The sequence below is a fragment of the Salarias fasciatus genome, chromosome 7 (assembly GCF_902148845.1).
Source record: "Salarias fasciatus chromosome 7, fSalaFa1.1, whole genome shotgun sequence".
NCBI lineage: Eukaryota > Metazoa > Chordata > Actinopteri > Blenniiformes > Blenniidae > Salarias > Salarias fasciatus.
In genome coordinates, this window is record NC_043751.1 from 6204590 (window position 1) to 6225743 (window position 21154).

At 48.8% G+C, this 21154-nt stretch overlaps 1 protein-coding gene across 9 annotated transcripts in view; it reads right to left on the minus strand.

Moving 5' to 3' along the window:
• Positions 1 to 516: 516 nt before the first annotated feature.
• Positions 517 to 21154, minus strand: part of LOC115392094 (unconventional myosin-IXAa-like) — an 87422-nt gene continuing 66784 nt past the window's right edge. For 3 of the 9 annotated variants that reach the window (XM_030096607.1, XM_030096602.1, XM_030096601.1), the window contains 31 exons: positions 20872 to 21067; positions 19447 to 19566; positions 18237 to 18312; positions 17576 to 17719; positions 17415 to 17454; positions 17197 to 17319; positions 16297 to 16377; positions 16089 to 16199; positions 15870 to 15992; positions 15643 to 15792; positions 14973 to 15277; positions 13706 to 14821; positions 12583 to 12667; positions 12102 to 12305; positions 11224 to 11321; positions 10703 to 10806; positions 10381 to 10601; positions 10047 to 10163; positions 9664 to 9852; positions 9509 to 9556; positions 9301 to 9412; positions 8035 to 8096; positions 6991 to 7183; positions 6761 to 6889; positions 6576 to 6681; positions 6354 to 6485; positions 6111 to 6234; positions 5207 to 5260; positions 4146 to 4357; positions 3551 to 3693; positions 517 to 3321 (listed from right to left, as the gene is read on the minus strand). In XM_030096607.1, the coding sequence (XP_029952467.1) occupies positions 2933 to 3321; positions 3551 to 3693; positions 4146 to 4357; positions 5207 to 5260; positions 6111 to 6234; positions 6354 to 6485; positions 6576 to 6681; positions 6761 to 6889; positions 6991 to 7183; positions 8035 to 8096; positions 9301 to 9412; positions 9509 to 9556; positions 9664 to 9852; positions 10047 to 10163; positions 10381 to 10601; positions 10703 to 10806; positions 11224 to 11321; positions 12102 to 12305; positions 12583 to 12667; positions 13706 to 14821; positions 14973 to 15277; positions 15643 to 15792; positions 15870 to 15992; positions 16089 to 16199; positions 16297 to 16377; positions 17197 to 17319; positions 17415 to 17454; positions 17576 to 17719; positions 18237 to 18312; positions 19447 to 19566; positions 20872 to 21067 (5307 nt within the window). In that variant the 3' untranslated portion in view covers positions 517 to 2932. Of the gene's footprint in view, positions 3322 to 3550; positions 3694 to 4145; positions 4358 to 4607; positions 4629 to 5206; positions 5261 to 6110; positions 6235 to 6353; positions 6486 to 6575; positions 6682 to 6760; positions 6890 to 6990; positions 7184 to 8034; positions 8097 to 9300; positions 9413 to 9508; positions 9557 to 9663; positions 9853 to 10046; positions 10164 to 10380; positions 10602 to 10702; positions 10807 to 11223; positions 11322 to 12101; positions 12306 to 12582; positions 12668 to 13705; positions 14822 to 14972; positions 15278 to 15642; positions 15793 to 15869; positions 15993 to 16088; positions 16200 to 16296; positions 16378 to 17196; positions 17320 to 17414; positions 17455 to 17575; positions 17720 to 18236; positions 18313 to 19446; positions 19567 to 20871; positions 21068 to 21154 lie in introns of all 9 variants that reach the window. The other 6 variants (XM_030096604.1, XM_030096603.1, XM_030096609.1 and 3 more) reach the window with 4 other exon arrangements.

Here is a 21154-nt window from a genome sequence, read left to right on the forward strand (position 1 = left end):
CTGAATGCAAAAATGTGTCCTCAGCTATACATAATCGAATAAAATTGATTAAAAAAATGACTTTAGTCTCATCATACCTGGTGGAAATATCAAGGAGAAAATGATGAGACAAAGTTGAAGAAGCTGCTCTGCTTTAAGATGCTTGTATGATGTAGGAAAAATTAAATACATTGAACCATTAAATACATTCCTGCCTTGTATAATTGCAAAAATGTTCCCATAATGTGACAGAAAAGCAAAGTAAATATGAACCCTGACTCAATTATTGCAGAATTAGCTTTATGACGGGGACCCTGACTCTCTAAAAATCTCATTTCATCCCCACTGATTTGTTACCAGATGAAATCTTGACAGTAAATTGCGTGATGCTGTGGACAGTCCGTTTCCCCACTGGCCCAACCTTTTTCCTGGACTGCACTTACACCATCTGTATTTCTATCAGTGAAAACACTCGACTCGCTTGCGTTGGCTGTAGTTTTGCTTTTTTAATAAGCAGATGAATTTCCCCCCATAAAGTCTTTTTTTCTTACAACCATAGACATGTTTATATCATTAAAAAAAAGAGAAATATAACACAAATTGCATTTTATACATACATGACATGTCCAGAGTGATGCAGACAAACAGACACAATGCTTTTCTTGTCATTTTTTCTTTTTTTCTTTTGATTTGTAGCACAAAAATGACGGAGCGTGAGTAGTTTAAATGTTGCAAAGATTATTAGCAGATAATGGACCGTACACAGGATAATATATCCTTTTATAACAGATTTCTTTTAAACCAATGTACATCCCAGAAGCATGATCATAAATAGTACATACACTGTGTATAAAAGAGGAAACAAAAACAGAACCAGAGAAAGCAGAGCATGCCTTCCAGTGACCGGTACATTCACTTTTTTTCTCGTTATTTTTAATGCAGAATACCATACGGACGGCTCGGACGTACACGACAAACACCCATCACATCTCCGCTGCAGGCTCTCTGACCGGGGATGGGTTTGTCCCGCCAGCTCAGCTCTGAACACAACTTTATCTACACAAGTCCACAGTTCAGAAAAAAAATAAACAACGACCAAAACGCAGGTTTCCACGCCTGCATTCAATCTGAGACTTCCAGCTCGGAGAAACAAAAACAAACAAAACGAAAACTCTGGTAGGTAACACTGATCGTGTTGCTTCGAGACGGCTCGCCGAGTCTTGTCATCAGAAATAGAGGAAAAAAACAACACATGGACGGACGGGTCGGCGTGAGATGCTACCTTTCTTTTTTCCGTTTGTCTGATTAAATGGCAGATTAAATGCTACTTTTCACAGCCGGAGCCGGGAGAGAAAAGGATGGAAGAGCTAGAGTCATGATGAGTGAAGTATGGCTCAGAACGAGAGCGAGTTTCCCCTCCGATGCAGCTAAACTCTGCCTTAAAGCTACAACTGGTGACACTTCTGTGCGTGATGGCAGTTCCAAAAATCCTGGATCTTGTAGCTACTAGACTCCAGAGTCTGTGTCGTCAGGGAAACTGAGGTAAACTAGAGTTCACGTGGTTCCTCGCTTTGCAGATTTCCAGGTAAAATCATCAGGAGGTCACCAGAACACTCAAACTGTTATGTTTTTAAATTAATATTACTATTAACAATGTCTGTGGTATTTTTCTTATCATTTATAGGTAAAGTTAATTTTTGCCCCGTTTGACCTCAACAATCAAATTAAAAAGAACAAACGGCACCATCTGGTGGTAAATACTGGTATTACAACACTGTTTGGCGCTGTTTTCAGTAAATAAAGATGAATTTGAGTTATTCAACTAAAAAATTGAAAGGTTACCTATTGTAGCTTTAAGGAGGTCAGTGCCACAAAGATGTTTTAAGGGGAAATGCAAATGATGTGTGTTTGTGTGTGTGTGTATGTGTGTGAATGTGTGTGTGTGCGTATGGATGGCTACACATTTTTCAGGCGGAAGGAATTATTCATTCGTTCATTCACGCACATACAAAAAGAAAAATGGCTTTCGACTGATTTACGAAAAAAAAGGACGTCTGTGAGGTCAATAACAACATCTATAGTACAGCAATGATATATTTATATATATTTAAAAAAAAATTCAAGTCCTGACGCAGTAACACTGATGGTTCTGAGGAAAACAGAAGGCTGAGTGGCCCCATACAAAACACTGCATCCTTCCTGTGAAGATGGCGTGAAGCTTTTCTGTTAAACCTCAGGAGTTCACCTCAGACTGGCTCTGTTCAACGTGACGGAGCAGAGAAAAGGAGGAGGACAGTCTTTAATTCAGCACAGAAACAGGAAAAATAAAGAAGACCTGAATGCAAAACAAGTCACGAAGCAACAATGAACAACCCAGGAGCAGCACTGGCCCTCCTGCTATGTACACTCCCCCCGTAACATAATAATAACAATAATTAATAATAATATTAATAATTCGATGTAACACAGAGTCTGTTGTAGAAAGAGTGATGGAGAAGCATGCAGCCTCGTGGCTGGTGAGTCCCGTGTAAACGTGAGAAGCAGGCTTAGCTCGGCGCTGGTTACGGACCGGGGGTCCGCCACGCCGGTCGGTATGGCTACATTTCTTCTGGGCGGCGCCCGCCTCCTGCCCCCATGCGAACCAAAACAGACGGGGCACTGAGCGATTTGGCTTTGCGGGTTGTTTTTTTTTTTTTTTTTTAAGTGTGTGTGTAAGAGTGTGTGTGTTCACCACCCATCCTTTCATTACGCTCTCTCTCTCTCTCTCTCTGGTCTGGAGGACCCCCGGGGCTCCAGCAGGGGTCCGACGGCGTGGTCCCACCTTTTGCTCCCACAGCGTTCAGCTGGACCGTCTGGGGCTTCCAGGAGGGGCAGCAGGGGCAGAAACCTCGCCCTCTCTTTCTCTCTCACACACACACTCCCTCCCTCCTGCGCGTCAGCAGGTGGCGGTCCCTCACACCATGAACTCGTTGCTGCCGTACAGAACCAGCTGCTGTGGCCCCGAGCCGAAGTCCGAGTCCCTCCGGTGGGCCCCCGAGGGCTCTCGCGGCGAGCTGCGGCTCAGCCGGAGTCTGTGGCGCGTCTTCCCGCTCCTGCCGCCGCCCTCCGCCTCCGCCAGCGGCGCCCCCAGGCTGCAGGAGCTCAGCAGGGGCCCCGAGGATGACGAGCGGAACCGGTAGTGAGGGGACGGGGAGCCCGAGGCGTTGGAGGACAGGGAGGACGAGGGCTGGTACGAGGACGACACCGTGGACGCCGAGTCAGCGGAGTCCTGAGACTCGGGCTGCCGGCGAAGAGTCCGGCGACCCTTCACCTCCGACTTCCTGGACCGGACCAGAGCCGCCTCTGCAGAGAGAGAAGAGAAGAGAAGAGATGAAACAACTGTTTGGAGAAAGTAGTTCAAAGATCAGTTCCACACAAGAGAAATCAAGTCTGAAAACTCTGCTGGATAAAACCCAGAGTTCAGAGTGTGAGAGGAACCTGAGAACAACTGTAGAACAACTGTAGTGTCTTCATCTCCAGCTCCAAACCGAGGAGCACAGCTTGACTCAACTCTCCGAACACACACGCGTACCAGACATGTCGCATGTGGCTCCCTCCGTCTCCATGGTGATGTTCTCGGAGCTGTCCGCCGTACCGATGGAGGCCTCGGACTCCGGGGTCTCGTCGTCAGACGTCCGCGGCTCTAAGATCAGCATCTCGTACGTCAGCTCCTCCCTGTTCAGACACACGGCGCAGATCAGCCGCTGGCTCGTTCACATTCAGACCATGAAAACCTCAAACCCCGATGGGAATGGCACGCCCAGCAAAACATGGAGCAGTGAAACAGTCACTGTTTCACCTTTTTTATTATTAATTTTCTGCTTTTGAAATTAAAAAGTGATGCTTAGAGGTCACAATTACACTGACTAAAAGTGCTGAGATGATGTTGTGAATGAGATTCTAGTTTATTTTAGATAATACAGACATGTGTAAACACGTTTAACACGTAAAGCTTTGATGGCATTAGCTTTTTCAAGTCACACACACGAACACACACACACACAACACAAGATGTGAGCTCCAGCATGACTTCGTGTTGTTTCTCCAGCCCTGATAATAAATCCCATCTCGGTTTATTCTCTTCGCAGCTGCAGGTTGCTGGAAGCGTGTGTGTCTGTGTGTCGTACTTTTCTTTCTGCAGACTCTCGATCTGCTCGGTGAGGATTCGCTCCTCCTGCTGCATCGCCAGCTGCTGCTGCTCGTTCGGCCCGGACTCGGCGCCGTCCTCCGCTCCTCCCGCCGCTCCTCCCGCCGGCTCTGCGTCTGCAGCAGGCGTCGCTCTGGGGCTGAGGGGAGGCGAGGACGTGTGTGTGCTGCTTTGGCGAACCCGGCCTTTGCTCTGCAAGAAAGAAAAAAAAAACAAAACAAATCAGAGTGAGAAGCCTGTTAGTGCAGAGCGGCTCAAGTGTAATCCGGTGCGATGCAGCAGACTCAGTGAAGACGCGTCGGACGGGGCTGGATGTTTTGTACGAATGCTCTGACGACATCACCACTAAACAACTACGGAGTCAGCTCACTGTCACAAACACACACGGACGAACACACTTTCTACACACACACACACACACACACACAGGGGTTGGAGTTACCTTCAGTTTGGCAGTGTTAGGCTGCACGTTAAGAAGCAGAAACAGAAAGCAGAGGACGGTCAGTGGAGCTGCAGAGAGAGGACGGCTCTGCCTCGGACGCTCAAACCGAGCTGCAGCTGAACGAGCTTCACACACCGAGAGGCCCGACTGAGACAACACCACGACGCAAACACGCCCGACAGGCCAACCGACAGACGCCGCTCTGGACTCACAGGGCATTTTCAAAAAGGTTCAGGACAATATCCAAAATCAGTCGGAACCAAATGCAGACATGTGGAAGGTATTCACATTTCTGATCTTTGAATGACGATGTTGTAATTCAGAAGCACAAGTTTACTCCAGACAAAAATATTTACAATCCAAGCAGGGATTCTTAATTCAACAACACTTATCTGGGAAGTGTTTTTAGCTCGCTGTGAGAAAACGGTTCGAAAACTAAAAAAACAAAGCAAGACGTTGGAACAATGCTGGGCGACGCTTTCAACACTGACAGGAAGCCGGACAGCTAACAGAGAAGACGGACGTCACACACAGGATGAGCCGACGGGACAGGACGGGTGGTGGGAGGGCACACGGAGCGGGGAGGGGGGCATACATACCGGGGTGGCAGTGCGGGTAATGCTCATAAACCTAACAGCAATTAGTACAGGTTTCTGGAAGGAGGGGAGGGAGGAAGGAAGGAGGGGAGGAAGGAAGGAAGGAAGGAAGGAAGGAAGGACAGGTTAGGGTCAGGGAACGCTGCAGCTCACTGTGAACGTTTTCTGCTGGGACACTGCGAGAGGAAAGCCGAGATACATTTGGCCGCAAGAGGCATTTTGGTCGAAAGATTGCTCAAAATTCAAATGATCACACCCCATTTCTAGAACTTCAGATGTAAAAATTTGGTTTATTAAGCCGGGATTTGTATGAAGAGTGAAAAATTGTCTTACGCAAGTCAAATCTGCAGTCAAAAGTCAAATTTTAACTGTAAAAATGCCAAAGAAGACAATAACTTCCATTTAAAAATTAAAACAGTCACAACTATTCCTGAGTTGGCCGATGAGAGTTGCAGTGTTTCATTCGAATAGAGGTCAAAGTTCAGCACCGACCGGAGTGTGATATTCCGTCAGTCAGCTCAGAACAGGGATTTCAGGTTTCAATTTGATGTGGAGGTTTCAAATCCATTTTTGATTAAAGTGATGAATATTAAAACATTGATAATGCTTGTTGGTACTTATTGTTCATATCATGCTGAGACACCCCTACGTTAACGAAGCCCCCCCCATACGAAAATGTTTTCATGTCATCTTTTTGCTTGTGCGCAGAAAACAAAGCAAAATCTGCCGATGAAAGATGCAACGAGACACGGAGGAATGAAGTCCTGTCATGGCGGACGCCATGACAGCCGCTCCGGGAGCCACAGAATCAAACATCCATCCTGGGGGGAGGGGGGGGGGGGGGGGGGGGGGGGGGGGGCGGGGGATCCGGGAGAACCGGGGGTGTGCGACTCCGGGCCCAGCTTACCATGGACCTCCTGATGTGGGTCAGTCTGCTCTTGGCTTTGCTCTCCGCAAACTCCAGGCTGCTGATGTCCTTCAGACGCGCTTTGTACTTGCTCATCTGCTCGTTGATGATCAGCTCCACACACCTGCAGGGCCAGAACAGTCGAGAAGCCTTTCAGCCGCTAGTGTGGATATGATCAGCTGAGTGAGTTTGGCAAACAAAGCGTTAATCTGTGGAGACGCTTGGGACGGTCTGAGCACGCACGCTGTGGTTTTGCTGATGTCTTGGACGCTCTGCAGCGGGTCGATGGAGTCGGGGCAGCGGAGGACGCAGGGAGCGAAGACGATGGCGAGGGCGTTGGCCGACATCCTGTTGGTCTCCTCCTGCAGGGCGATCCTGCAGCACGACACAGCGTAATCCTTTTAGATCCCCGCTCAGCCGATCCAAACAAAAAGACGGCCTGAGGCTGCTCTGCTCAGCGCTCACCTGACCAGGTGGAAGATGAGGCGCTCCAGCGTGCTGAGGTGCGTCCGGCTGAGCTGGTCGATCACGGAGTACACTCCCCGGATCACCTCCCGCTTATCAGGCTGGCCTGAAACGACGAGAGAAAGAAGCAATTACAGCAAACACAGCTTCTGATGGAGTCACTGAGGGTCGAATCCGGAGCTCACCCATGGCTCGGAGGAACTCCTCGTACAGTTCGAAGGTCATGAGGGGGCTGGGGAGGTCTCGGAGCCACTGTTTGAGCACGCTGGCGATGACGTGGATGTTGTAGTCGTCCAGATTCACGCTGCTCACGTCTAGGACAGCGAGGTGAGTTCAGAAAGATGATCTTTCTTTTCCCAGTTATTGAACAGTTTTCTGAGCGTTTAGTCCACAGCGGGACGGAAGCGAGCCTCACCCGTGTCCAGCCCCTGGCGCAGCTCTTTGATCTTGTTGGTGGAGCCGGACTTCCTGTAAATGCCCTCGGTGTAGAGGCCGTGCATCTCGATGTAGTTGATGAGCTTCTCCACCAGCTGGGGCACGGCGCGCTCCTCGCTGGTCAGACGGGACAGCTCCACGCCGAACTGCCGGGACGACAGCTCCGGGTCGTACTGCAGCGCAGAACCCAGAACGCAGCGCTTATTAACCATGTTTAAACTAGGATTTGTTTTCATATTTTCAGCACTGTCCTTTCTGCCGTACATAAAAGACACACCGTGGAGTAGAAATTGTGTCTCTTAAGGAGTTTTTCTCATCTATATTCCCCATTATTTAAAACTATTTTCTAGTGCAAGAAATGTGAAAGAAATGTGTAACATACCCCTGAAACATGCAATATCCAATACAGTGCAGTCTAAAAATAGCTCGATAAGCAGTCTTGAAATGTTAGAAACTCTCGGGGTTTTCAGGCTTCTGACTGATGTTTGACTCACTGTGCAGAAAAGACGCCAGCTGTACAGTGATGCTGGTGTCAAATAACACCAACAGGTTCAGTGGTCTTTCAGTGGGAGGGCTTATAAACACCTAGACGCGTTACTTTCCATTAGATTAAGATAATTTGAGGGTTTCCATAAAGGTCACATTGAAAGAAACCAAAAAAAAAAACACATTTTTGAAGCAAGTGCAGAAAGTATCGTCCTTTACTATACTGTCTACAGTGTGATTCACTACAAGTTATTTAAGCTGTATTTCACAAGCCACAAATGTTGTGTATAGAAAAAAAACAAGTGAAACATATTACATGAAAAAAACATTTGATCTCAATTAGATGACAAACATTTAGCTGGGAGAGCAGCAGACATCCTCGTCGTCAGCACGGTTCCTCATGTTCTATTGTTCGATGTAGCTTAGTCATAGAAGTGTGCGGCAATATCCTCTGTTTTATTCATTCACATTACCATCAATGAGCCATTAGTGCGTCCTGAAACTAAAGCCACCAGCCCAGGAAATCATGTCCACTTACTTTTTTACTGCACTTGGTGGTCATCTTGGAGCAGCACTTCCTGTGGCAGGCGTAGCGACACACTGCAGACGAAAAGAACAAAACAATCAGCCGGACGGCGTCCCGAAAGCACGACGGCAGCGGCGAGGGGAGGGGAGGGGGCAGTCACGACCCCGGAGACGCAGCAGGCGAGCGTTCGGCGTTCTGGAGGACGAGGCGTGCGGTCCGGGAGTCTTCGTCACGGAGGCTGGACGGAGCGCTCTAACCAGATAGAAGACGGATTCCTGAGAGGAGCTGGAGGTTTAATCCAATTCTGCTGACTCTCTGACTCACAGGGAGAAGTGTGTGTGGAGTTGTGAGTGTGAGCCGACAGTTCTGTGTGTGTGTGTGTGGTTGTGTGTGTGTGTGTGTGTGTGTAAGGAGTGGGAGAGGGTGTAATGTGCCATGTGGGTGGAAAGAAGAACTACACACAGGCATGAGTGCCTGTGGGTAAGTGAGTTAGGAGAACATTAGGAACTGTTGGTGTGTGTGTGTGTGTGTGTGTGTGTGTGTGTGTGTGTGTGTGTGTGTGTGTGTGTGTGTGTGTGTGTGTGTGTGTGTGTGTGTGTGTGTGTGTATTCCTGGGCAGAGTCACAGATCCCTCCAGATTGCTTTGAGGCTGATTATATAGTATAAGCTCAATATTAAATAAAGACTGAGAAAAGATACAATTGAGCATATATAATTTTTCTATATTGATTTCCAATCATCTGGTGTTATCTTTTTTTCTCTACACTAAGAGCTGTAATATGTGATCGTTTCATTTTGAGGTAAATCAACCACAACAGCAGCCACAGTGTTACATTTAAGAAAATTCTGTTGTGTTAGTGGACAGTTTATTTTTTAAAATTTGTTTTCTTTCAGCCATAAGATACTGCATCGAGTCTCTCACAGAAGCAGCAGTGGGAACAAAAAAAATAAATAAAAAAAAGGCTTTCAGTGGCGTCAGGTATCAGCATTTTCCCCTCGGACCCATCTGGACCAGCAGGAAGGAACGAGTGAGACATAACGCCGCTGCCACAGCGCACAACACGAGCACTGCTGAGACATTACCGAGCGGACATTTCAATGCTACATGGAGGGTTTTCTGCACAGTAATCACATCCTGAATAAATATATCACAGAGGGGTCAGAGGTCTAAATGTGTTTGAGAACTTCCTGAACTATATGTCTGTGGAACTGGAGCTTATTGCATAATGAAGCCAAAACTGTGCTCCTGATGGTCGCACTGGGTCCGTATTGACTCACGTTTGCAGACGCAGGCCCGGTCCATCATCCAGATGAGGGAGGAGCAGTACTCGCAGTAGGTGGGGATGCTGTACTGAGTGGCCTTGAAGATGTGGCCGTTATGCTCCTCCACCTGCAGGGGGCGGCAGAGACACCGTTCACCTCAATTCAAGTGGAACTGTTCACATCAGAAGCTTTCTGACAGATCTCCATTGGACTGCAGACTCACGATGTCCGTTTCCTTCTTCCGTGATTTCTTACGTTCGCGTTTCGGGGCCTGAAAAGAGAAGAAGCTGACATTTACTTCTCTATCAACCCTTTTCTCAACATGATTCCTCCGTGCAGCTGAACTGAATGAACCCGTGCGGTCTTGAGAAAGCTCACCCTGCCAATGGTTCCCTCCATGGGCTTGTACTCCGTCATGAACTCGTCCAGGAAGACCTTGAAGGTGTTGACCCACACCTTGACGGGCGACTCGCTCCAGTCCCTCTGCTCCAGACGCATCGTCTTCTCCAGGATGTGCTCGAACAGCGCGTACAGGTCCTTGTACCGGATGCTCTTCCCGTCGTCCATCTGAGCCAGGAAGAGGGTTCAATATCAGGATATCCAGTGTTCTTTTGATGGGTGCAAAATTCTGACATTTTAGTGTTTTGGTTTTTATACCTGCATCTATCAATTTTCAGTGTGTAACATTTATTCCGTCATAGAATATAGAGCAAAATACAAACAGAAGAAAATACTTGAGTAAAAAAAAAAAAAGGACTCACAGCCAGGGCTGTGGAGTACGAGTTGAAGATGTTGATCCTGAACTCCTTCAGTGCTTTCTTGAAGACGACGTCGACCATCGTGTCCTTTTTACTGTCTTCTGAATCCAAGTCGGCGATCTGAGAGGACAGAATGTTCATCAGTGAAGCCAAACGGCGTTTACATCTCCGCCTACGGCGGTGATTTAAATACTGATCAGAGCTACAGCTGACAATAGCTGCTTCTTCTTGTTTATTAGCATGCTAAATTAAGATTTACACAAGTTTTTCTTATTTTAAAACCAGTATTTTCTGCCAACAATCAAGACGGTCTTTTCCAAGGAGTCTGGCCTCGTACCTTCTTCATGAGGAAGTCGTTCATGCTGCGGTAGTCGTGCGCCGAGCTGAGGATGTGCAGCGCGTCGTTCTGCCACTGCGCCGGCTCCAGAGCGATGCTGCTGATCTTCACGCTGCGCCGCCGCCTCATCTTCGGGGACGGCTCCTTGTTCTCCTTGCTGTCCCGGACCCCCTGCGAGGCGGAGGCCTCCAGGTCCGGACTGGGAGAAAAGTCCGCGCCGTCTGAGAGGCCAAACACAGGGATGGAGCGACAGCTCAAGAGAAACGCAGGAAGCCCCGCTGCTCCTCATGGGTTCTCTTCTTCCTGCCGACCGTCTTCTTACCGTGCGTTTCTCCAGCTTCGCTCCGGCTCGCCTGCTTTTCCCTCGACGGCTTCTTCTCGCCGTGCTTCGTCTTACTCCAGAACCGCATTTTCCCTCTCATCCGGCTAAAAGGAACACAGGATTTATTTATTACAAATGAAGTGAAAAAACAAGGCAGTATGACTCCTGTGAGAGCTGTTTTTACACGTTTTTACATTTATTTGCACAACATAAGAATAAAGAAGAGATGAAACTGTGAAGGAGTGGAATATTAAATGAAGTACTAAACATTTCTGCATTTCTATCATGAGAAAAAAAAAGAAATTAATCAATAAAAAGAGTTATCTACATCATAGAACCCAATTTGGACAACAGATGAAACATTTGATCCTTAAAGATGGTCAAAGAGGGAAGCATTTTAAGAGACTTATGCAGAGAGTGGATGTTTGGAGGTGCGACAGGTGCTTGTGAAGTGATGATAACATCGGAAAGCTGTGAAATGTTTCTGGGAGGTCTTTATGAATCCATCCATCAACAGGTACCTTCCATCCTGGCTGGACGTCTTCCTGAGGACCTCCACCTTGCCCAGGTCTCCAGACGACATGGTTTTGTGGATCTTCTTCTGGTCTTTGTGGGACGACTGCAGAGCAGACGAGGGAACACAGTGAGAAGAGGAATGCAGCTGCACGTCAGCGGCGAGCTGATCTGCTGCTCCTGCCGGTCTCCTGTGGAGCCGAGAACAACCTGGTTTCTTGTTTAACTTGTTTTTCTCGTGAAGTGAATCTAGTAAGACGATAAAGTTCATCCAGTCTACTGAATTGGGAGGCGGTCAGGACTAACGGAGCTACTGGCGGAGGAAGGCAGGTCCAACCTGGGAGATTCTGTTAGAAAGCGCCGTCGTTAGTGAGAAGTTCCCGGAGCCGCTGGAGCTCCGGTGGGTTCGGACATGCAGGAGCAGCGGCTGGTCATGCAGTGCAACACGTCGCCACACATTTCAAGAGTTAACGCAACTTTACTCCTGTTAAAATACTGACTTTCACTCATTTGGCTCGTTGAGTAATCAACCTAAACTGTAAATTAAATGAAAAACTGACTGGACACAACCTGTAAAAGAAATCTGTGGATTGAAATCGGTGTAATTTGACTGTTAAATAGAAAGTGAAGGGATTCTTTATTGGCTGAAGCGTGAAGACGAGTGACGAGGATAACAGCCGAGTTCTGTTCGGTCCAGCAGCCTCTGAAGCAGCGTGCAGGTCGCCTCGCGCACGGCGGGCGCAGCGACGGAGCAGCCGGTGGGACAGGATCGCAGCGGTGCGACGAAAGTGAGGTTAGAAGTGTTAGGGAGCTTCTTCCCCCCTGCTGTGAGGCCGAAGTCCGCCGGAGCGAGAGGAGGGGGAGGGGCTCCGGCCCGGCGCTTTACCATCTCTGAGTCACTGTGGCAGTCGGCCTCGGGGTGGGCTCGCTGGGGGCACAGGGAGGGGGGCAGCGTGCGGGAGTGGGCGGGGGTGTAGTACTCGTCGTCGTCGTCCGACTGCGTGGCGCCCTCCGAGTTACAGCGGGTCAGGAAGTCGGAGCGCGTCCGGGACATTCGCGCTTTCTTTTTGGGGCCGGGGCGGCCCACCTGCTTCCAGGCAACCACAGGGACACGTCAGCTGTGTGCTCGGGGGTGTGTGTGTGTGTGTGTGTCTGTGTGTGTTCCAGTGACCTGTGTGTGTGTGTAAGTGAGTGTGTACACAGTTATTAATAAAAACTGTTAATTTAAGGAGGTGAAGTGAAGACAACAACATGGGGAAATGTGCGTGCGTCAGCATAGTCTGTGTGTGTGTGTGTGTGTGTGTGTGTGTGTGTGTGTGTGTGTGTGTGTGTGTGTGTGTGTGTGTGTGTGTGTGTGTGTGTCCTACCTCTCTGTTTCTGGAACCAGCAGATTTGGAGTCGTCTCTGTACATCGACAGAGATCTTTCCTGGTTCACCAAATCCTTGTCTGACCTGCAACACAAGGCCGGGTTTCAAACTACAGCGCAGGTCTCGGCTGAATTATCAGTCTGAATTCTGAGCTTTAAAAACAACAAAATAGAGCAGATTATAAACATTTAGTCTCGAGGAACATATCAAAGTCGTGGTTTATTTTCACTCATGAAATCAATAATTAGGAAGTGCTCTCCTTTTCCCATTTTAGATACTAGTTTTCTAATCTAACCTAAGACTTCTAAGTGTTTTGCATTTTTAGCTGTTTTCTTATTTTATTAAAGTAAACTTAAATCATTTTGGCAGAATCATAGTTTTTTAGCTCTTTAAATAATTCTTTTGAGCTGTTCTAGTTATTTTCAACACGTTTAGGCTTTTTCTGCTCTTCATTATTTGTTAAAGCAAATTTAAACATTTTCAGCAGTTTCATTTTTGCTAATATGACATTATGGAGTTAATATTTCAAGCTATTGTCATTTCTTAAAAGCAGCATTGGATGTCTTAGCTAATCTGTAAAGCAAATGATTATTTTTCCCTAACTAATTGAGTTACTTTCTTGCTGTTTTAACTGTTTTTCAGATGTTTTAAATGGTTTTGCTAATTTATGTCAACATAAATATAGAGATAATGCTGGAGTTGTCTGTCCATATGGCTTCTTATTTTTCTCTGAGGCTTTTCTTTTTTTGGAATTGTCCATGAGTAACTGACAGATTTAAACACATTCACGTCCTGAAGTGAAAGATACGACGTCTTAAGTGACTTCAGCCAGTGTTTTATTTACATTTCATGTTTTTCCACCGACAATAATCAGTTTTAAAGATCCACTGATCAGATAACATTTCAAGATTTTTAAAAAAAAAATGTGTTATTTGTTATTTAGAAGAGCCCTGGGTTTCCTGAATGAGTGAGGTAGTGAATGTTTAGAAAGTAAAATCTTCATATAAAACCAGTGGCGTCTCTGCAGTTATCAGACTTCCTGCAGCAGCTTCCACTGGATTTGGTAAAGAAAGCAGACGTTAAAGAGAGTGGAACTACTTGGTAAACTCGAGCAGCACTCACTTGGAGAAAGGCAGCTTGCGTCGGGGCTGGGAGAACGCCGTGCTGGGGGGCTTCTCCACCATGTTGACGATCACGGTCTGGGCGGAGCTCTTCTTCTGGGCTTTGGGGGGTTTGGTGTCGAGGATGGGGCTGGGAGCCGGCTGCGCGGGCCGGCTCGCCTTCCTGTCCTGCTGAGCGGGGGCAGCGGAGGACGGAGTGCTCTGTTTGGGCCCCGGAGTGATCTGGATGTCGACGTCGGAGGCGCAGAGCCCCGCCGGGTCGGGGCTGTCTCCGTGAGGAGCTGGGGGGTGGAAGTCAGAGTCCGGCCCCGTCACCTGGTCCTGGGGAGACTCGTCCCGTTCTGAGCCCACCTCCAGTCCCGCGATGGGAATCTTGTCAGAGGCCGCGGACCCCGTCTGAGACGCTCTCTCGAAGGCTTGAGCTGCCAGCAGCTCGCCCTCGTCCAGAGGACTCTCCTTCTGCATGCTGATCAGGACCACCACCGGCCTCCGGGAGGCCGACTCTCGCCTCTCCTTGAGGGATTTGCTCGGGCTTTCATACTTCAGTTCATGAACTGGACTTTGGTCAGAAGCGATATAAAACGTCGCCCTCGGCTCCTCCAACAGCTCTGCTGGCTCAATCAAGACCTTCTCGTTGTGGTTTGCGTCTCTCAGCCGCTCCTGCGGATGAAGATCCAGAGACCCGGGCTGCTGCGGCGTGACGAAGCCTCCTTCGGTCTCCATGTCCTCCACGGTGAGCAGCTCAAAGCTCCCGTGGCTGGCCGGAGACCCCCGCAGCGAATGCCCGTGACGGTCGTCGTCTTCCTGCACCGGACCCCCGGCGCCGGTCGTCCGCACCTTGAGGAGCTCCAGGCTGAACTTGGCCTGCTCCAGCTCCCTCATCCGCCTGCTCTCTCGCTTGGATCGGGTCTTCAGGCTGGCCCCGTCCACGCTCCGGCTCCTCTCCGAGTCCTCATCTCTGTCCGTCTCCGCCGTGTCCAGGGAGACGGAGCCCGGGTCCTCAGAGGCTTCCTGGACGTAGCTGTCCTCTCCGGACGGGACGAGGTCCTCCAGCGTGTCCGCTGCTGGACCCGCCGGGCTGTCCGGCCTCTGCTGCTGCGCTTTCAGTTCTCTGAACCTGAAGGAAACGTTCATGAGAAACACAAAACCTTTTTGTCTTTGACCACAAATATGAACAAACACTGAGAAACACAATCATGTCAGTGTCTTATATATTTATAAGTAAAGGGAATTCCCAGCTTTAGGGCGAACAGAGACCGTTCTCTCACCTGAGTCGGGCCAGGTAGCCGCGGCCCGCCGCCTGCAGCTGCGTCACCCCCCTGTACGTCCTGCAGTAGCTCTCCCTCTCCCTGAATCCCCTCCAGGCCGCCTGGATGGCGGTGGCCGCCTCGGTCCGGCGCCGCCGCCGGCTCCTCCTCCAGCTCCTCTGGATGACCACGGCGGCGTCCCGCTGATGCAGGAACCTCCGGCGCTCCCTGTACCCCCTCCACGCCGCCTGCAGGCACACCGCCGCATCCTCCTCCACGCTCAGGTCGATGGCGGACTGCCTGAGGAGGCAGAGTCGCCACCAGCGCTGCAGGAGGAGGAATACACCGAGTCAGGCACAAACCCCCCGACAGCGAGGCGTCAGCTCAAGCCTCAGTGTTTTGTTCTTCTGCTACTAAGAAATGTGCCAAACAATCTTTAACATGACATTTTTAGAATTTGTTTGTTGTGTGTAGCCCGGACGTTCCCGGGACGTTTCATATAGACTTTATTGACGCACAGCGAGGAGTTTACACTGCTGTGAAGACGTGAGTGCTCATCAGCGATCATAGAGTGGTTATATTTAGAGAGCGCTGCTCCTTCCAGCACTATTAATCACCGCCGCGCGCTTTAACAGTTCTAAACAAAGAGGCCTTAATGGAGGGGGCCGGGACCGGCGGGGGGCGGGCTCACCTGGATGGCGCTGGCTGCTCGCCTCATGCTGACAAAGTGCTTCCTCTCCAGGACGGCCCTGAAGCGGCGCTGCAGCGTGACGATGCGCCGCAGCACCTCCTGGTGCAGCAGGGTCTGCAGGCGCTGGCGCTCCGCCTCGCGCAGGAACACCTGGGGGAGGTTCTCACGTGAGCCCGGCGGCGACTGGACAGAGATGGGGGAGGCTTCGACTCCCAGACGGCTCGTACCATGGTGTGGCCCACTTGATAGCCAGCGGGGGGGAGGTGGATCCGCCTGAAGAACTCCCGGATGCCGGACTTGGTCGGGCTGGTGCCTCGAGGCAGCAGCACGTGAAAGTGACGCACAAAGTCCTGGGAGGACACACGAGAAGACACCAGCACTTTTAGACGACAGCGGCAAATACGGCACTGAAATGAAGCGGTGAGGCAGCAGCAGCGAGCGCTCACCTGGAAGGTGTACTTGATGCTGTATCCCGACTGTCGGATGCGGACGGTCTCCAGCATGCCGGTGTACCTCAGCTGCCTCAGCACCAGGCTGTCGTTGAAGCGCAGCGGCAGCTGAACAACGGCGGACAACAGACAGGTCAATACGGCCCGACGGATAAAAGCATCCCGGCGGCGGCGGCCCCTCCTCGCCCTCAGCGGCCGTGTTTACCTTCTCGGCGTTGGAGCGAATGCACTTGACGAAGTACGGCTCCGACTGGTCAAGAGTCTCCATCAGCTTATTGAGTGATGCCTGCACACGCACACACACACACACACACACACACACACACACACACACGGTGGGGGCACAGTCAGGGGGAGGAGTTAAATCCACTTATTTCAGGATAAGCGGACCCAACTGAAACTCGACCAGCCATTTTCACAGAACGTGGTGCAGCAAGACAGGGAGGAAACAGATCATTTTTAAATTTGAACATCGTAATGAGGCTACGGGAACACATGCTGCTATAAGAAAGTTTTCACAAAGTAAAAACAGCATAATATGTCCCCTTTAAATTAAGCCGAATTCATAGCGCCCTTACTTGTACTTGTTGATCGATTGTGAAAGTCAATAAAATCCATCCGTCCCCCCGTCCGTGAGGCGAGAGCTAACCACTGTGTCACCCCGCTGCGCAGCTAATAAAATGATATGTTCAATCTGAGGTTTTAGTGAGTACATTAAAGCAGGATGGACGACAGATGATCAGTAAACTATAATAAAATCTGAATTTGTCGACAGTGATTTACAAGGAAGTAGAGGAAACACACTGAGACTAGAGCTGTCAATCGATTCCAAAACTTTAAATAGGCTAAGCACTACTCTGACCACAACAATCGCATCATATGTCAACTTGTAATCAACACACAAAATCACCAATTTAACACAGAAACGTATTTATCTGAATCTTTTAACTCAAGTGGAGCAGTTTCTTTTCCAAACTCGTTTCTTCTGAATCTGGGAACACCGAGTTAATCTCCTTCTCAGGTGTGTCAGTAAGTCAGTCTCGGCCCTCAGCGACGCTGCTGCACGTCCCAGAGTCCTCCAGCAGAGGGCGGCGGCGGCACTGACCTGGAACTGAGCGCTGATGCTGGGCGGCTTCTTCTTCTTGTGCAGGTGGAGCAGGGACTTGGTGATCCGGTCGTGGAGCGTCACGCTGCTCAGGTAGCGCAGAGATTTGATGTCCAGCAAGTGCTGCACACACAAACAACACACACACACGTTCCATCATGCAGACTGCTGCAGTTCACGGATGAGTAAACGCTGAGTGTGTGTTCTGAGCAGCTCACCTTGGGTAAAGCTGGTTTACTTTTGCAGTTTTTGTTTCGCCTGCAGGTGAGAAACAGTGTTTATATGAGAGGAGATTAAAACAGTAGACCTGAAAGAGCTGAGATCAACTGGAGTTTGGCAGAAATGCAGTAAGATACTGGAGGACTGGATTTCCACTCACAGTAGGATTCCCTGAGCTCGCTCCAGGAGCTTGCTGTTCGTGGAGTTGAGGAAGATGCCGTCCTCTTCCAGAGCGTGACTTCCTGTGGAGGAGATGCGACCCGACCGGGAGCTGCGACCGTTACATCCAACGCCGTAGCCATCCCTGAGGGAGGGACAAACACACACACACACACACACACACACACACACACACAAAGGCAGGAGGAGAGGGGAAAGACGGCTCACACAGTCAGTCAAACAGAGTACAGAGGGCGTTTCTGGAAAACTGGTTTCTGTAAATAATGTGTGTTTATAAGACTTCTACTCAATACAATTCATTGAGACTTGGAGATCTGCAAAGCTGCAGCCCCCATCTTGTACTGAAAAGCTATTTTTCTGTTTACTACAGTTTAGCTGATGGTTTATTTGAAAAAAGCGAAACACAAAGACAGCAGGGTTTTCCTATGGAGTGTGTGTGTCCTCGTCCTAGCCGTCTGTTTGCGCCCTATCTGTGCCTGTCTCCATTTCCTCTACATATTCGACCTGCGTCTAATTATCACCAAAAAATACAACAAAAAATATATAAATAAAGTAGATAAACAAGTAGAATGAATGGCATCATTTGTGCAGTAAAAACAAATCCGTGCTTTACGGTTAGAAAGGAGGCGAAAGAGACTCACCAGCTGGCCTTCTCATTCAGGGCGTTGGTGCCTTGAAGGTCTGACAGAGGAGTCCGTGGATTCTTCCTGGTGATGCCTGCGTGGAGAGAGGCAGAAGCACTGTGGGTATACTGATGAAGAGCGTGAGGGCCGGTCTGGCCTGGATTCAACCCAGCACACCTTCACAGGTCGGCTCCAACAGCAAAACAGCAATAGTCTTAATGCTATGGCCGATCAAGGACACGCTCCACCGCGCAGCGTGCTCATCAGGGAGGAAACGAGTGATAAGGGACGAGCGGAAAACGTGGGGGTGTCATTAGAGCCTGCCGGTCCTCGAGGACCTGAATCATCTGTCTGCTCGCTCATGTGAGGAAACCCTGGGTTATGAGCCCTGCTCTCCGGCTGATTCAATCTGGTCCCAACATCTTTAGCTAAGGTCTCTCATTACCGGCTGGAACAGAACCAGCACCACCGCCAATCCCTTCTCACCTGCCTGGAATCGGCTCCTTTGATCGGGCGGAGCTCGGCTCGTGGATCTGACCGACGGTGGAGGCTTTACACTCACTTTAATTCACTTATACGACAGCTGAGGCCAAAATATCACCAGCGGGTCATGTTGAGAGAGATCAGGGGTGTCAAGCATAAGGCTTGTGGGCTAAAACTGGCCAAAGAGGCACCGAGGGTTAGTAAAAAATACCCACAATGCTTTAGGAGAAGTTTTGTTTGAACATTTCACTGTATTGTGCAGCAGAGGGTATCATTAAAACTGGCTTTACGTTGAGATTGTTGTCAATTTTGGTCGCAATTGTTTGGTTTTTGTGAAAATATAGACATTTTCATCACATCGACTCTGAGCCACAACAAAGGAAAACTTTGAAGTTTAAACTGAAGAGTTATTACTGCAGTGTTTTCCCCGTCCAGACTGCTCAAGATGGAACTGGGCTGTGTGTGTCGTCCCTGAGCTAAAAGCAGTCTGACAGAGCTTATGGAGATGAAGAATTTCACACAGAATATTAAAAAGCCACTGGATTATATCTTAGAATAACTATGATTTGGTGAAAATAAATCATAGGAAAATAATCTGCTTCAATCCCATTTATTTACATTTCTAATCAGACTTCAAAGAAATAAAGTCATTTTCACAGCCTTTCTGTTATTAACTACAGTCAGCTCGTCAGAGTGAACTGCAGCTGCTCGGGCGCTCGGGGTCGACCTCAGCGGAGTGACTCACTGTATTTCTCGTCCTTGCATCGCTGGAGGATCTCAAGGCTCCTCTGGTGAACCGGGTGGTGGAGGAAGCTGAAGTTGTCGACGGTTTTCACGACGGCAGAGGGAACTGCCGCATCGCTGCCTACAGAAAACAAACGTTCTTAAATTAGGTCTCTTTGCTTTATATCACAAAGGAAAACAGTAGCAAACACGCAGTGGTTCAGTTTGTGGGTTGAAACTTCCAAATATGCCAAATATCTTAGGGGAAACCATTCCTGTTCCCCGATGTGCAGAGAAAGTGTTTAAACTAAGGAAAATCAACAGAGGCCTGGACTGATTTAACACACGGACCAAGAAACACATTATTAAGCATGTGGTCAATGCATTTTTTTAGTTTGACAGATGATAATAGGCTGATGAAACAAGGTTTTAAAAGCTTGAACCTTTTTAAATTCAGTTAATCGGGGTATGTTTGGATTACAGCATGAATTCAATCCACCACAGTGCATTCAGCTCAGGAGGAGTCGGCCGCACAGCCACCTGGGCTGATTGATAACATGATGGTAATTCACTTTATTCAGCACTAACAACACGAGCACGACTGATTCCTAACATTTCCTAGACCGTGAAACGGACACAACCTCCCCCACCTGCGGGTTCAGCACATCCCGCAAACACATTACTGATTTGAAACGTATGAAATCTGGACGGCGTGTGGCTTTAGGCTGCAATAACAGAACACAGTTAATATATTAGAATTAGAAATTGATTGTTTTCCTGTGTGATTGGATCAAGCAGTCAGCCTGTCCTCTACCTCGGGATACTGTAATGTATATTTGTGTCGTGTATTATTTGGTATCACACCGTGCTGCATCGTAAAGTATGTCGTAGTCGTCACATTTGGTGGATAGATTTTTTAGTCTATCTTAGAACCGAAACAACTCAAACTACACTTCAGCCTCCAGTGGTTAAATTAAAGATTTGTTTTATTGGTCACATCATAATATATCAATACGAACAACTGAGTCTATGAGTCTGAATCTATATGTAATAAAAGTTTAATCATTTCAGAGCAGTGTTGTCAAACATGAGGTTTGCGGGCCAAAATCGATCCACAAGAGGCTCCAATCGGGCCCATCTAATAGTAAGAAAGTGAAAGGAAACTGATTTCTCCTTTTTATTTCTTTAGAGTAGCTGAAACAACAAAACCCTCAGTGATGCTGAAATGAAACAACAAACCAGCATTAGTCTCAAAGCCACGCTGCCAGGGTGGGTCTGTAAAAATTACCCATAATGCAACAGCTAAAGGACGTTTCACTGTATTTTACACCAGAATGTTTCATTTAAATCAAACTGATGTTGAGATTGTGAAAACACAGACATTTTGATTTGCATGCTCAGCAAAGAAACGGCGTCTCCACAGGCCGATTCAGAACCCAGTCCTCACCGGTTTTCTTGTGGGTGTGTCTGCGGCCGGCCTCCCTGAACGCCACGTGAGCTCTGAAGTAGGCGCGCAGCACGGCCCAGCGGAAGGTGGCCACCGGGTCGATTCCCATCAGGCCGCAGATGAAGGCGTTCTTGCTGCTCTTCAGCAGGGCCACGATGTCGGGACGCATGTGGTCCGTGTTCTTCTCCCTGAAGTCCTGATGGAGGGAGGGGGGGAGAGGGAAAACGTGGCGTTGGAGTGTTTTCACTGTAATTGCTCTGGCAGGCTGCGTTTTCAAATTTGT